This window comes from Agelaius tricolor, unplaced genomic scaffold (assembly GCF_023055355.1).
Source record: "Agelaius tricolor isolate 1412-34295 unplaced genomic scaffold, bAgeTri1.0.p SCAF_38, whole genome shotgun sequence".
In the NCBI taxonomy this organism is placed as follows: domain Eukaryota; kingdom Metazoa; phylum Chordata; class Aves; order Passeriformes; family Icteridae; genus Agelaius; species Agelaius tricolor.
Window position 1 is genome coordinate 6066910 of NW_027269298.1, and position 16992 is coordinate 6083901.

Consider the following 16992-nt stretch of genomic DNA (forward strand, 5'->3'; position numbering starts at 1 on the left):
CAAAATGAGCCATCAAGCTCCTGTCAGGTTTATTTGTAATCAACATGGTCAATTTTGAAAGTTTCCTTTCTTGCTGATTTAGAAGGGCAAATACAGGTCAATGAAAATTGGAACGGAATGATTACAGAATTAAAAGGGCTGCACAGGCGTCCTTCAGCACCTTTAAGAATACATTCGGAAGAGATGCTATTTTCAGGTTTTCAGAGCTACTAAATTAACGCCTTCTATTACTAAATAATGAACAGTATTATAAATCCTTTCAGATCTCCCAAGCCCTTTACAACAATGCAAAGCTAAATACGGCTGCAAGTTCTGCAAATGTGAAAGTCAGCCTCTGTCTAGTAGCCTGAGAATTTTTTTTTTTTATCTAACTGTAACAGTTTGATGGAACTGACGTCCCAACTATGCTACAGATATGAAAAAAAAAAAAATCGGATACAGATCAGCAGAATACACGAGAAAATGCATATACATTTTAAGCATCACAAATTTTAATTTGTTTGCACAATTTTTTAAGAGTGTTTCTAGCAAAAGAAAAACTGACTTACATTTCACCAACACAAAATCCCTGAACTCCTGGTGATTTGTAAACACAGGTGGGGATGGAAGGGGAGGCCCAAAGAGAGGAACGCTTTCTTCTGAAAATATTTTCAGCCTATTGAAAGTACAAATCTTTATCTATATTGAAAGTCACATTCAAACCTTACCTTTTTTATAGACACTATTCAGAACCAAAGGAAAAAAAAAAAAGGAAACTTATCTGGGTGTCTTACATACAAATTTCAAAGGGCATAACCAAAAAAGATTCACTTGGAATTACTCAGCAGAGCAAAGTTATGTTTCTTTTACACAAACTAACACAGGGACATAGAATTAGAACAGAACTTCGCAGTTCTACTCACGCAGCAATAGTTTTAGTGGCACTAGCAAAATACAGCCCTGTTCAAAAACACTGTAAATGAACACGTACAAAAGACACGTACAAAAAACACGTACAAAATACGTTCTCCTTACAGATTTCTACTTTCCCTATGCATTCACCAAACGCATGAAATATTTGCTGCTTCCGAAGTAACAACGGCTTACAACATATGAATCTGTAGCTTGGGAACAGCAAATTCATTTACACTGAGGAAGACAGAGTCAGAATAACTTCCATGACAGCTGGACCTGCCAAGTTATTTTGCTCCATAAGGAATCCAGCATAGCAATATTGAATAGCAGATACAAACCCATGCCTATTTGTTGACCAGGGCATAGCTTCTTTAAGATAAGTAATCATTCTTGGCTATTTCAAGTGATAGCTTGCCAACAATTGGCATGCGTAGATGACACGGGTCACAGCAAGTTCAGTGGCAAAATTATAGATTCAACCTGTATCTGCTATTTTAGAAACCAGACAGAATTTACTTTCTCCAAAAGCCAGCAGTGACTGACTGATATTGAGTCTAATGGATCACAATGCCTTCATACAGTCTTTTTTCTTGAAAGCTTAGGAACAGCATACAGTATGAAACGCAGTACTACATTTGCATGAATATTGATCATCTTAATATTTGTTACACATATTTGAGACACAGTTTCATGGATGCCCTCTGTCTATTTAATTACGTCCAGGTAAAAAAAGCAATAATTTATAACTACAAAAGGTGTGAAATGCTCCTTAACTACATCAGAATGAATTGTAACAGGGAAAGCCGTAACAGAACTGACTAAAAAAATTGACTTCTTGAGTGACATAAAATATAAGGGCATTCTAAGCAGAAATTCAGCATCAGACCTCAGAGCGGTATTGCATTTGAAACAGGGAAAATTTGCCTCAAAAGCCTAGAGCATCCCCTATCCCTTTTTACTGAAATTTTGACCACTTGGAAGACTGTCTTCACACACACACAAAAGTAAGAGAAGGAACGAGTTCTATTCAGGCCTACAATCAAATGACGGAAGGAAACGTAATGGGGGCAAGCTGAAATACAATGTTTTAAGGTTGTCATACAGGAAAAAATACTACGCGATATGTACTACAGCAAGATGTGTCAAGACTGGCAGAATGAAGGAATTAAGATGGACCGATCTAGTAAAAGCTGCCAATTTCTCTCTAATGCAAGAGAGAAATTTATCTTATGTACTGCAACTCATTTCCTTCCCCACATAAACAGCAATATAAAAAGCATTTTACCATGGCTAACCCATCTACAGACTATCAGTTTACAATCGGGACAACAATCACTTCTTAAAGGGTAATGAGGAATGTATGCCCAGGGTTTCTGTCTCAAAGCAAGAAAAAGAAAGAAGTGACTGCATTTTCACTTCGGAATCATGAACGTGTTCTGAACATCAATTTAAACAAATTTGCAAGAGGAAGCTGACAAGATCATGTAGCAAAATAAAACTATTCCTTGCTTAACTGCATTACAGACACGACCCCAAAGAAACCTTAGCTGTAAATAAGAGGCAGGGGAAAAAAACTCCCACACACAAACTGAAGTATCATTCTTGTCTGGAGTTAGATTTAATGAAATGCTGAAGAAACACAGCAATATGTAAAATTCTGGCAGGTTTTAAGTACGTGACATTCAACTATACGAGTACTCTATTAAAATCCCCAAAAATGAATTAGCTTGCTCAGCTACAGCTAAACTGCAATTTGTAAGGACTTGTAGTCCGTGGCTATCGCAGCATCACGTGCATTAAATAACTGTCACCATCCACGTAGTTTACTATGTCATTGATCTCACCAGGTATGAAAGTTCCAGGCATATCTTTCATCATATTTTATATTTCATCTAAAAACCAGTTTTGGGTTTCCCCCTTAGCTTATGCCTGTTGCAGAATTTAACGTTTCTGATGTTAAGAAACCTGCTACTTATAGCCAGTTTAGTGACATCTGCATGCAGGTCCATATTGCTCTTCAGTTTCTAAAGCACATTTGGCTTCCTGGCGTACAGACAGGTGGATCTGTCTGTATGCCAGAAAGTTCTTCCATTGCCAAAATGTTTTCCCATTTTCTCTAAACCATCAGTTATTCGTTGTGAAATTATTTGTTACAATCAGCACCTACCTGTAACTATCATTCTGCTTATTATATCTCACTAAAGCAAAAATATCTGCCATACAGTTAAGGAAGTTAAACCAGTTCTAATAAAGCTCACATGTATTTTAATAAACTTTTCTTTTCGTGCAGTACATTGCAGATTTAATAAAGGTACAATATATTAATCAAGTCAATGTAAATATATAAACAATTCTAGACAATATAGATTTCACTGTTTATAAAAGGGGTCCTATATGAAAATGTTATTGCTTGATCAACAGTTTTAAAAACCAAGCTACTACCACAGACACAGCATAAGACATACTATAGAAGTTTGTCTTACTCATATTTGATATATTTGTGATTAAAAATACTTTTAGTTGATAAAGCAGTACTGATACTGAACTTTGCTTATACCAAAGCTTCCACTGAAGAAAATATTCCAATGAAACAATTTAGCCAACAGAACTATAGGAAAAATGAGACAATGATTTAAAGTGCAAGTTATACTAAGGCTGATGCTCTATTGTAGAGTTACATTGATGTGGTAAACAATTCTTAGTATTTAGGTTCCTTTGATACGTAAAGATTTTTATTATTTTTTCAAACTTTGTTCATTTTCATTCACCCCTAGCAAGTGGGTTCTAGGAACATTTAATCTGCCTGAAAACTAGGTGTGGAAGTCTAAAGCTTTAAAACTCAGCAACAGAGTATAGACAGACATTAGAGTTTTCTTCTTCTAATTCATTTTTCCTCATTCCATTCTATCTAGTCTAACACATGCCAGATTGGGGTCTATAGATTACTACTATTGTGACCCCATGGTAATTCCAAGATATTGGCCGCTGGATTCCGCAATCATATAGTCTTCAAAATGTTTTCAACCGGAAGTCTGGAAAACATAGGCTGTTAAAAAACTGGAGAATATATGGTAAATAGTCTGAAAAATTTGACGAATACTGATCTAAAATACAAATTTCAAATAAACAGCATCTAAACATTGAAAGGCGATATCGAGTAAAATGCCAAAATAATTTACAAAACCAAGATAAATGAATTTATAAATTTGTATTTTTTGAAAAGGTATAAAATTAGATTTGTGAAAGGATACAAATAAATGCTTTCAATAAAAGGATTTAAAACTCACATTCTTGCTTTTACCTTATCCTCTAAGGGATTTAACAAACACTGTTAGATGCTGCAGACTTGGAAACTCCTAGTTAAGAAGCTGAAGGTCAAGAAGGCAAGAATGCAACTGTAAAATAATTTTCACTTCCATAAACAGCATAGAGGGAGGAATTCAGGGCAGAATTAAAAGTAATATTGATCTTAAAAAAAAGAAAAATCATTAGAAAATGTCAGGAAAAAGATACGTGTAAAATGAGAGCGAATCATGGATGGCTTGAATGCTGGAGAAGACTCTTCACCTTCCTGAAATATGATAGTGACAATGTCATTTCCAATATGTCGCTTCCTTTCTACCTGGAAAAAAAAAGGAAAACAAAAAAGGAAAAAAAGAAAGAAGAGGCAGAAAAAAAGAGATAGACAGTGACTTACAAGACATACGTAAGTATCTTAGCAATTCTGTGACAGAACAATAGAACAATATTCCTAAACTGTAAACAGAAAAATTACAGTCAATATGACTGAGGACAGTATAAAACCATTACTTAACTATAAGCAAGTAAACCTAGCGATGACATGGTGCACACAACGAGGCAGGTTCTAGAAGAATTGATATTGCATATGTTTAGATAAGCACTCATAGTTTCCATAATTAATATTAACGAATTGGGCATGGAAACTCTAGCGTTCCAAAAAAAGCAAATCTACCGCTTGAAATAAAAGGACAAAAAACTCTGGTGCTGAAGTATTCTTTTGAAAAAAATATTCTGGTTGGCCTCCATTTTCCTCTGTGATCTTGTCATCAGTCCAAGCAAAAAGCATGAGAAAACTGCCATATGTCAGAATGCATAGTAAGAATAAATGTAAGAATGCATAATAAATAATAAATCGAGTAATTTGTAAGTAATTTAGGTAAATCGTTATGGATGTATGATGTATAATAAACACATGTGCCTATAAAGTATTTTTTTCATCATAAATACAAAGAAAGGCCTGAGCAATGAATGACAGCACATTTGAACAAGAACCCACCTAGTTAATCCATGGCAGTGTGAGCACTTCCTAGGTTACCAACCTGAACGTGCTCACAAGGGGAATTTCTTTCAAGCGACACTAATTGCTACTCAAGCAGGAACTATGGGATACACATGTGAATATTCCTACAATTCACACACAAGGCTAAGTTCCAGTTTTCCTAAAGTCTTTGAGGTAATAATTACAGCAGTGAAGCTCTTCAAGTCATCTGAACACCACACTTAATCACTTCTCTGTGAAGCAACTTAGATCTTCTTCACAAGTATCTTTTGTACCTTAATGGAGATGATAGGATGCATTATTTCTAATAAACAGAATGAAATTTTCAGCATCGGGTAGGATATTGAGGAAAAAAAGTGCAAAAGTCTCAAGGCTTGCATCTCTCAACTATTAACAGACAAGAAGTCCTTTATTTCTTACCAAGTTTTGGAGTTTGTGATTTAACAAATAAAGAGGGAAATAAAGAGAGAACCATGTACCTGCTGCTTGTTCTCTCTAGAATATGGTAGCATGGTTGAAACATGGAACATAATTTCATGCCCTTGAAAAACTGTATAGATGGAACAGGTTCCTGTTGTATCATCTGCAAGGGAAGGCAACATTTTAAGGAGGAGTATCTCCTGAAAGTTTTCTGAAAATCAAAAGATATTTCAAGTCTTTCTACCAAAAGACTCTAATCTTCTTCAGTTACCCTTCTTTGTCTGATCCACTTTAGAAAATGTCCACACCACATGTTTCATGTGAGTCCAAACCAAGTTTGCAACTAATCTGCATATTCACACTTAAAACCTATTACACCTTTCACCTACCCTCCTGAAATCACACGGGTCTTCAAGCCACAATGCCCTTCTACCATGAGGCAAGTAACATGTCAGGTTATCATTCATCTCATTCCAACTTAAAATGAAACCGTTCACCTTGATAATAGCTGTCATAACTGCATTCCATACCAGTGACTTAAGCTAACCTGACTCGTTCCTGGTGAACGAGTTCTACTTCTGGCGAAGCAGAGCATTTAATACACAAACGAGGAAGCCCGTTTGGGGATTTTTTCATAACCACGATATATACAATATGCACTACACACAATAAGAAGAAACATTTAGAATGCAGCTCCACCCCCCTTTCATTGCTTCAGATGAGTTCTTACTTTTAGTGTCCAGTCCTCCTCTGTAGCCTGACCAGCCTTTCAAAGTAACTGTGTCACCCAAGAGATGCAAAAATCGTTGAAAGCTTTCACTTCCAGTTTCTACATGTGGGAGGGAGAAATGTTACAAAAAAAGCGCACCCATAGTAATAGAACATATCTCAAAAATGACCAAAATGAGGAAATGGGTCCTGCTTCCAGGACACAAAGTTTCAGCTGAGTTAGTTTCCTTTCACGTCTTCCAAGCCTACTGCCTTTCCAGAAAGAGCACCTCAAATAGGCATCATCACATAACATTAAACAGTGACCTCTTTTGCTAGCACCAATGCTGTTCAAGCGCATAGGAGAATGTGATCATGCTGTAAAAGAGTGAAAGAACTACAAGCAGTGAGTTAATGAGTTGCCTCCTTCAAATACCTCTTTTTTCTAAATGTTCATGTCACACGGTCTATTTCTAGGAGAGATTTCACTCTCTTTCAAGCTGTAACAATAGGCTTCCTACTGCCACTTCTTACAGACATAGAAGACCCTATGCTACAATTTTTCACCCAACACAGGAAACCAAACTAAACGACTGTTCATATAACCATTGCCTCCCGCCCTGCTTCCCGCTGTAGGCACGATCTTGTCTTTTTTTTTTTTTTATTCAGATGAACAAAACAATTAGGGAGAAGGTGAAAAACTCACCATTACTGAACATTTCATCATCTGTAAGCTGACCATCCTTAGCATAAAGGACTCCAAATTTAAAATTCACCGATCCCTAGCAAATAAAACCAAATATTATATGGTAAACAGTCAAACAGAAGACATAAAAATTTGTTTCCTCTAAGGACTTTGATGTATGTATGTATCTTTGTATACATCCTACACATTAGAACATACACTTTATACCATCTCCTAATACAAAATAATTTACCTTTAAACTTTGATAGTATAGCATAAAATTATTAACCTTAATTGGTGATCTATTATGATTAAGTTGGTGCTTAAAGTTATTTTTGCTGTCATGTTCAAAAAAACAATAATTTTTTTTTACTGTAACGAGCAATTGATTTCAAAGTCATCATAAGCCCATCAAAATACAAAGCTGTATTCACTGGATGGGTCTGTGAGCTAGAAGTAGTCAGGCTTATACTTACCTCTTGCTCTTCCAGAACCAATAAATCCTGTAAACAAAAACAGTATCTTTAGCCCACTTGTATTAAAGATTCTACAAGGATGATGGTTTTATTTGTGTTTAGAAGTTTTGATTTGAAATGGCCAGTTCAATGGATAAAGACAGTTTAAGTAGTATTACAACATTATTATTATTATTGTTATTATTATCATCATCATCATCTGCTACTGGAAGAGACAAACCAGTAGTATCTATACTTAATTACTTCTATTTCCAGAAAATAACAAAGATAAAGAACCAAACAAAAAAAAGTCACTTCCTACCTTTTGTATCTCAGGATAAAAAATTTCTCTTGGGCTCTTCTCAAATTTATCAAGACTCATAGCACTGAAATGCAAACGAACTAGTGCTTTATAGGAGGGCAAGTGCACATTCCAACCCCGAACCACCAACCGATGGCAGTTACAGCGCTTACAAAATGAATCGTTCCCAAGAGCCTCTGGGAAATGGAACGGTTTGTGCAACTGCCATTTCTTCCCCAAAATACTGACTTCCAACGCTTCCTAAACTTAGTTTGCATTTTAAAAACAGAAATTAGTGAGACTCAGGGTGGAGATCAGGTTGAAATTGATTTCCTCCTAAAGCACAGGGCTCTGTTCCATCACCCTTCACTTCGGCTCTACACAGAATCACGGTGAGCATTTTAGGAGGGCTCAATAACCAATTCTATTTCTCCCTTTTTCTAGTTCTCTCTCTTCTTAAATAATTCAAGGCAAGTCAAATGAAAAATGAGAAGTTCAGCATCAAATTCACACTTTTTCCCTTTGTCTGGTCAAGAACAGGCTTTAAAACCACCTATTGCTGCCTCTTCAACGATTAAGACTTGCAAAACCATTTTTACACGTTTTATAGATTAATCCTAAAAACCACAGGACCGCAAGCTCTGAATTACAGGAAAAGGTATACAGGCAAATATCTAAACTGATCACTTATTTGTAAATACATACCTTAATATAGATTTCACTGATAATGTTTTTGTGGGACTGTAAGGGAGACATATTTTCTGAGTACCCTGTAAACGAGAAAAGCTAGGATATATTACAGGACATACCCACTTTTTCTGCATATTCAAATAGGATTAATAATAAAAACAATTAAGTTAAGAAAGAAGGAAGAAAACCAAGGTAATTTTACTCAGCTATATTTACTGCTGATTTAGAGAAAAAAAAAATGTCATGGGTGCTGCAAAGAAAAAAAAAGTGACCCATAAATGTCTACAGTAGAATTTTAAAACAATTGCTTGGATACAAGAATCTCACGGAACATTAAGTAGAAAAAAAGTGAAACCAGTATCAGACCTGCCTATTTTCTTACCATTGTACAAGAAAATCGTAAAAGCAGTATAAAGTCAGCGCCTAAAACTGATCATAGGATGTAACCAAGAACAATTTAGGCATCATTTCTTAAAAAAACCAGTTGTTGGAAGAATTAGAAAATATCTGACACTACAGATTTCTGTCAAAAAGTTTAGTATAATGTTTAGCGTTATCTACTATGGTAGAATGATATGTTCTTGTTATACAAAATAAAAATATGTAATAAATACTGGAATTCTGAAGAAAGAGGAAAAAGCATATGATAAACATATCTAAAACAAACAAAAGGCAGAACCGCAGTAAAGTATTTGTTTCTTACTGTTTTTCTCCAAAGTATTGAATGGTATTGAGGAATGCGCTGATTATTTTGCTCAGACAGTACAACAGACAGAAAGAAAGGGTTCTTCTCTGCATCTGTACCTACATAATTCTGATGAACTGTTGGAAGAAAAACAAGCGGCACCATCAGTCATAAGGAAGACATACCCACCCACTCGTGCAGAATCAGAGAGACACCAGATTGTCTGCAGAAATAACCACGTACTTATATACAGCTGTGTGAAAAAAAAACACCCAAAGAGACCGGTACAGTTTTCAAAGCCATGAAGGATTTCAAAACATCCCTTTTTGGTAGCGGGGGTTTCACTCCTTACAGACACCCATGCTCTGTTTTCAGGTTAAAAACACATGAAACAAGGACTTGTTTCATGTACAGGAGAGAAAATGTTTTAATACTAAATTAACACCATACCTTTTTTCATATTGAAATAGTAACAGTTCAAAACTACAGAAACAGCAACAGCATTTTTGCAAATTACATTTTCATTGGTCCAAATTCCAATCCATCTGCAAAAAGATATTTACCTTTCCCTAAAAAATACTTCAAGTACCATCTTGTATGATACTCTGGGTTTTCCAAATGCACATCCGTTCTGTGCCACGTACTCGGAGCATAGTCCGTATTCTGAAATCGAATTGAGAGACTGTTACATTAAATACCAAGTAAAAAAAAAGAGGACAAAATATAGGCAAAAGCAAATAAAGAGTGAAATTTTAGCTGTACACTGCTACTTAAAAAGCAAGGATTTTTGCGAAGTCAGTCGGTGTGTAGCTGAAATAGAAATTTCTACCTCTCATTTACCCTTTTTATTAATTTCTCTGTAAGTAGGTAAGTCTTGTCCTACTGTACCACTCTTAGGGGTAATGGCAGAATGTGAAAAGGAGGTCTTTCAATGTGGACTTTGAAGACAAACATTTTTAAAACTTAAATAAATTAATGCCTTCAGCTTTCATTTTCTCAGTTCTTCCCAAATTAATCCCCAAAGAAGTCTCCTTGCTTGACCAAAGCATGCTTCGGAAGTTCTTCAGTGCTGTTTCTCATAAATTAAGGTAAATTCCCAAGCGTCCCTCAAGCACTTTCCCATTATGACTTAACATGCGAAGAAAAAGCCATTCTCCACGTTCATTGACCATGTGGCCGTCCACTACCCACTCTACGAATCTTTCCATGATATGAGCTAATCAGCTTTTGAACTTCACGAAACTGAGCTAAATATACAGAGGACCAAACACAACCCTCCAAAGAATCAATGCAGAATAGTTAGACTGCTTTCAACTCTGCAGCCAGTGCTGACAGAAGCAGATGATCAGTAACATTTCGCTGTTACTATTAGTTCAATACACACTTTACCAAAGCCTTACAAGTATCTCTAGAATTTGAGGTCTTCTTTCTTCCAATATTAAGATGGTATTTGATGAAAGTTTTGCAAAGGAAGATAAAACATGAAGGTAAGTGGAAACCTAATTGTCACGGGAGTAGTTGCAGGGACACACTGTGAGTTTAGCAGCAAGAAAGATGAAGTGAATTACTCTCCAAGGCTCCACTCAACCTCTTTCTCTCTTATTTAAAGATAAGCACAGCTGCCAAAAGACAGCTAAGGGTCAAAAAAATGAAGCTAAACCTCATCAAGCCAAGGAGCAAACTTTAAAGCACAGAGGTCAGCTTGAACATCATAGTACCAACAGGACAGGATAGATATAGAGATGTACTAGAGACTGGGAAGCGTCGATCAGAGATATTTTTCTCTAACACGATCGAGTGAGCAAAAACGTTACCACAACGAAACGCGAGAATTTTTCAAAGTCCTCTTCCTTAGAAAATGACTGCAAATGCATCTTTTGTAAGTGAAAAATAACTGAAGCTGAATCATTTTCTTCAGCATTCTGTGAGTATTTTTGGGCACTTACCTCACCAGAGGAGCCATTTTCCACACGGAACCGTCCAGCTCTTTGAATGGCTCCGTCAGCATCACTAGATATAAGCTATAAGAGAGTTTAACATAGAGGTTCTATTTCAAAAAATAGCCATACGATCAGCAATCAAAACTTACAACCATTTCTTGTTGTTCAGGCATCAGGACTCCCCAGAGAGAAGGGATCAGTCTAGCTATTACCAATTTGACTAAAGACTTTGAATGACCCAGTAAGAACTCTGAGACAAATCAGATGCTTCATGAAGCAAGGAAAGTTAAGTTTGAAACATTTAGAATTTTGAAAGGGCAACAAGAACCTTCAAACATCTGTACTCCAAAAATGATACACTTTCATGAAATGCTAGCAAAATTTTTAAGAAAAACATCCAAGAAACGAAACCATTCATGTGAACTTACTGTGAATTAATAATTATAAATAATTTTTATCTTCCAGCAAAAGACTTTAAGTACTAGGAATGAAAGAGCCTCTTATCAGAAAACCAATTACTTGCATTTTTGGATTAAAACACGCATCTTTTATGTATAACATATGGAAAGAAGAGAAAGGAACCCGGTGTTCCCGCAATACAACTTCCAGCAACTAGGCCACCATTTTACACCCAATTTACACACACATTAGTTAATATACTAACTTGAAAATTACAACTATAGCTTGTAGAAAACTTGTGACTTCATTCCATAGTAACAGAGCTGGAGATAATTTTCTTAACTCCTCCCCACTTCTGTTATCCTACAGTAAATTTATGTAATTTCATTATGACCTTGTAATCAGAATGACACTGCTGACATATTTTCACAATGCAGAAGAAATTGATATATGAGAAAAACATAGTGCCAACCTAATCTCCGAATTTCAAGTAAATGCGGAATAGCTGACAGATTCTAGGGAACCATTTTCAAAATCCTAACTCTGACTAGGTCATTCAGTTTTCAGCCCTCTCCCACTACTATGAGTCACGTACATATAAAATTACATACACGTGTACGTACACACACAAGCATGTACACAGTTTATAGCTTACATAATTGTTAGTACTTCATTAAATACTACCCTAATGTTTTGCCATCTTCAGTCTCTAAGAGGAAAAAAGGCTCAATTTCCATCTGGAAGTAAACACAGTATTTATATAAAGCTTCCTTTTCTGTTACAATGAAAAATTAATTAATAAGGTAGTAAAAAGATGCCCCATCACGGGTCTGATATATATCTATTCAGAAGCCACTTTATATCAGCTCATAACTTTCAAGTCTAGCTGAGAATGCACATTTTCCAAACTAGATCCAATTCTTTTACTTGGAAAAGAAAAGGATTAGAGCTCTGCATTATAAGCTGATAAACTGAAGGACAGGCTACGTATACTTACAAGCTCCACAGATCCATAATGCTTTCTGCTAAACTCTCCGCGTCTGCAACCCAGATCTTCAGATACGGAGCTGGAATAGAAACGCTTCATCTGTGTACACAAGTCAACTAGTCTTACATTTCCTGCAATGCTATACCCTGCCATTAAAAAAAATATAATTTCTGCTGAACAGGGTTCACAGAACATAAACTCATTGCTGCAGGGAACACTTCTTACAGCATGCACAATCCCTAGCAGCCATCGCAGTCTGGCTTTCACATTACACCCAAAGCAAATGTCCACGTCCTGACTGGAAGCAAAAGCCAGGATTAAATTAAATACTAAGGCATGATGCAATCAGAGTTCCAAAGCAGGTGGTGGCTCATAACCACGTTCGAAAAGTAAACTTAAAGCCTCAAAGAGGTCAACTGCACTGTACAACTCAGTAAGACCACATTTAGTAGGTTGCTATTGATTTTTTCAGTCTTTTTTCAGCCCACACACAATGAGAAAAGAAACCAGTACTTAAGAGCATGAGGGAACAACAGCATTTCAGAGGTTTCCCTCCACCACCTTGAAAAGATAGCAAACAAAAGTAATCCTGGAACGCGAAGTGCAAAATCCGCCCGCAGTACCAATCTCGTACCATGATAGCGCATTACTCGCCACCTCTTCACAAACTACGTTCCACTAATTTGAAGACAGACTGCCTTGCCACAAACCACACCCTCTCATATCAAAAGCATTTTTCTGACGGCACTCTCAATAATTCATAAAACACGAGTATATCTGCACTAATGATTAAAACAAGACTGCTTAAATATCAATATTGTCATTTGTGTCCCAATTCAAACCACCTAAAACATACCTAAACTTCAAACACACTAGCAGTCCTTTTAAAAACCAGAAATATACCCAAGAGCAAATCTCTGCCTCTTCTCAACTTAACTACTTTATATCACACCTCACCTGCTTCATATCTTGTAATTAAAGGAGACTCTCACATCAACATAAATGCTACAGACACAACCTCATTAAAATTAGGCTTCAATTTAGGCACAGGTAAGATTCACGTTATCATGCAATTTGCCTAAGCGCACATGCTCCCTAAGGAATCCTCGCGCCTGCATCCCTCTTTGGCTCTCCATTCTCGGATACCACCAAGATTCGTACTCGACTGTCTAACGTATCACATCTGCTAATTTAAAAAATACACTGTGATTAAAATCAACTGTTCATATTAATTTTCTTCCTTGAATTACATCCTTCCATAGTCCTGATCTCTATAAGAAAAACGGCTGCTCCAGTTATGACACTTTCAGAGTAGTTTTCATCTTATTAAGATGAACTGCCAGCACTGAGGAGGTTAGTTCATCAGTGCTTCGCTTTACGTGGGCTTAATAATTTAAAATTTACTTACATTGCAAAATATTTAAACACAGATGCACCTTTATTCATGTGAATATAACTAACCAGCTTACATCTACACAGTATATTCCACCTCCCTTTCCCATTTTTCTGGAAACATAGGCGCAGTTGTCTAAATGAACAGCAACAATGAAGAGGAGAGAGGACTAGCTTCTTCCCGTTTCAACAGAAGCTCCTACAAAACATTCCTGAAACTTGAACAACGAAGCAAAATTAAACGCATTTGCTAATCTAAACATAAACGTTTTCTAGATCCTAGTGCCAAATCACAAGTTTTGTCTTTCAGAAGCTCGACACTGGAAAGCGTTTTACTTGGGGGTCGGGAGGGTAGGGGCAGAAAGGGGTGAGTTTGCAGACTGCACCTGTGCGATCAGCACAGAAGGATACAGCCTGCATGCTTCTTGGGCTCGCCATTCTCCTTGCCATCTATGTGTTTACTAGTCATTACCGGTCCATCTGTTTTCATTTAAGAAAGTCACAAGCACTAACGCAGTCAGCAGCCGAGTCATTCCAGCGATATCGCAGCGCTATGTGCTCGCAACGCTGAACACGCTGCGAAGCCGACTCCGCAGCCGCTCGTCCGCCTCCGCCTGCAGCGGCGGCAGCAGCCCGAGGGAGACGGCTGCAGCTCGGGGGCTCCTGCGCCTCCGCCAGCCCGAGGGCAGCCGCCCCACAGTGACCGCGGGAGCCCGCGCGGCCCCTGCAGCTCCCCGCCCGCGGCAGCAAAGCACCGCCTCGCCCTCCGCCATCGGCTGTCGGCAGCACGCCCCGCCCCGCCCCGCCCCGCCCGAGCTGAGCCCCCGCCACCGGTACCGCTGAGTGAGGCCGAGGAACCGGGTGGACGCCCCTTCCGCGCTGCTCAGATCCATGCGGACGGCGAGACGGAGGCTTCGCTCCTCCAGCGTCGCTGCCACGGCTCCGTCCCGCGCGGGAGAGGCGCCGGGAGCTGCCCGCGCACATCCCGCTCTCCCGGCGCACGGCCCCGCGCGTCCACCTCGGCCCGCCAACCACTCATATGCCGCGTCCGCCGTTGCGTCAGACGCTGCGCCGTCAGCAGGGCCTGCCGGGAGTTGTAGTCTCGGGCTGACAGCCACCGCTCCGTCCTCCGCCACCGGGAGCTGCGGTCCCGCCAGGGGATCAAACGGCTCCTTCGCTCCTGGGCGGGAAAGGACCTTAAGCAGCACCGCCCCTCCCGAATGCCCTTTCTTTTTCATTCCAACTCTTTTTTCTGTTTTTCACTCTGTTTTTCAACCCCTTTTTCACTCTCACCCTTTTCCTTTTTCACTTTCTCTCTTTAACTCTCTTTTTTCTCTAACCTTTTCTTTCTTTCTTTCTTTCTTTTGCTACTTGTATTTCTAACTTTGTTTTCCTTTCTAGCCTTAGACTAAAAAAGCAGCAGTAGAAACTTTCATGCTACCTGGGACTAAAAAAAAACCCCAAACTATAATGATTTAAAGAAAACTATTTACTCCCTGGGAGCCTAAAATTATCTACTGCTGCACCAGACATACAGCTTTTATTCCTTTTAATATATACTTTATAGGGCCCCAATTACTGCTCCAGTTGTCAGTAATGAATAGCAATATCCATTAACCACATCATCAGTACTCCCATCTACATTACCAGACAAATAATGACACAACTAAGAGGTAATTGCATCATGATTATGTAATTACATAAACCAGCAATCCATCACCACAGCTACCAGTTACCATCAAGCCCACCCCTCACAAAAACCTCACCCCCGCTGCGTTGTTGTTTTGGGTTTCCTGTAACAATAAATCAACACGTAATGAAAATAGAAAAAGGTTATCATCTTGTGTTAGTATGTGTTTTGTGTTGCATTGCTCTCTATTGCTCTCTATTGCAGGGTGAGCACAGGGTGAACTCTCTCCTTCCTGTGACACCTGGGCTGGGAGGGATGACACAGCGACCTCGGCCAGCCGATGCTGCCTGTGCCATCACCTGGCACTGACGTGTTTGATGAAAATCCTTTTGCTGGGATTTTTCTCCTGAGAAGCCTCAGAACAGAAATGGAACCAATAACGATCTGCTGGCTGTGAAGTGTGGGCTGGAGATGGTTTAGCAACAGGGGCATCTTGGATTGGTCTCCTGTGCATTGTTTCTACTTGATGACCAATCATGGTCCAGCTGTGTCGGGGCTGTGAGCAGTCCCAGGTTTTTATTATTCATTCCTTTCCAGCTTTCTGATGTCTCCTTGCTCCTTCAATATAGTTCTAATATCTCATTTTCTTTTAATATAGTAGAGATCATAAAATAATATTTCAGTCTTCTGAAAGGTGGAGTCAAGATTCTTGTCTCTTCCCTCGTCCTGGGGACCCTCAAACACCACCACAATCACCGGCCGAGCGAGTTTGTGCGAGCCTCTCAGTAACCCTCGGCCGGTCCCGAGTCGGCAGAAACCAGGGGGCGGCCCTGACACGGCCGACAGCGGGGAGACACTCTCTGTGCCCCGAGGGTACTGAGGGCACCTGGGCTGGCAGGGAGACACTCTCTGTGTGTGCCCCGAGGGTACTGAGGGCACCTGGGCTGGCAGGGAGACACTCTCTGTGTGTGTCCCGAGGGTACTGAGGGCACCTGGGCTGGCAGGGAGACACTCTCTGTGTGTGCCCCGAGGGTACTGAGGGCACCTGGGCTGGCAGGGAGACACTCTCTGTGTGTGCCCCGAGGGTACTGAGGGCACCTGGGCTGGGGGGAGACACTCTCTGTGCCCCGAGGGTACTGAGGGCACCTGGGCTGGGGGCAGACACTCTCTGTGCCCCGAGGGTGCTGAGGGCACCTGGGCTGGGGGCAGACACTCTCTGTGCCCCGAGGGTACTTAGGGCACCTGGGCTGGTTGCCTTTGCAGCACAAGAGACACCAGAGACAGCGGTAGAAGATAAAGGGCCGACTCTTAGCAGGGGTTAATCCAAGGTTTTATTAGGAGTCCCAACAGAGCTCCTGCACCTCAGGGGGCCTTGTGCGGAGAGCCCAGGGGAGATGTGCCAAGGTTACATTTAAAGGGAGGTGGAAACCGACAGTAGATGACATCATACCAACCATTAAGTGACCCTAAGGGATGGATGCTGGAGGATAGACATATAGGACAGC

The 16992-nt window shown here is 39.4% G+C and overlaps 1 protein-coding gene and 1 long non-coding RNA gene across 3 annotated transcripts in view; one reads left to right on the forward strand and one right to left on the reverse strand.

Annotated features, from left to right (window-relative positions):
• The window catches only part of GARNL3 (GTPase activating Rap/RanGAP domain like 3), a 33405-nt gene extending 18310 nt beyond the window's left edge, over positions 1-15095 (reverse strand). Inside the window, exons 1-14 of one of the 2 annotated variants that reach the window (XM_071453836.1) lie at positions 14695-15095; positions 12475-12544; positions 11085-11159; positions 9702-9801; positions 9157-9275; positions 8469-8533; positions 7785-7848; positions 7484-7510; positions 7029-7104; positions 6345-6443; positions 5674-5777; positions 4408-4516; positions 3062-3107; positions 549-655 (exon numbers count right to left, since the gene is read on the reverse strand). In XM_071453836.1, coding sequence (XP_071309937.1) covers positions 549-655; positions 3062-3107; positions 4408-4516; positions 5674-5777; positions 6345-6443; positions 7029-7104; positions 7484-7510; positions 7785-7848; positions 8469-8533; positions 9157-9275; positions 9702-9801; positions 11085-11159; positions 12475-12544; positions 14695-15095 — 1462 coding nt within the window. Of the gene's footprint in view, positions 1-548; positions 656-3061; positions 3108-4407; positions 4517-5673; positions 5778-6344; positions 6444-7028; positions 7105-7483; positions 7511-7784; positions 7849-8468; positions 8534-9156; positions 9276-9701; positions 9802-11084; positions 11160-12474; positions 12612-14694 lie in introns of both variants that reach the window. The other variant, XM_071453837.1, reaches the window with a different exon arrangement.
• A 350-nt stretch (positions 15096-15445) lies between these two features.
• Positions 15446-16087, forward strand: LOC139603235 (uncharacterized). The gene is made up of 2 exons (XR_011683623.1): positions 15446-15530; positions 15752-16087. It is a non-coding gene; the product is annotated as an uncharacterized lncRNA (long non-coding RNA).
• Positions 16088-16992: the final 905 nt, after the last annotated feature.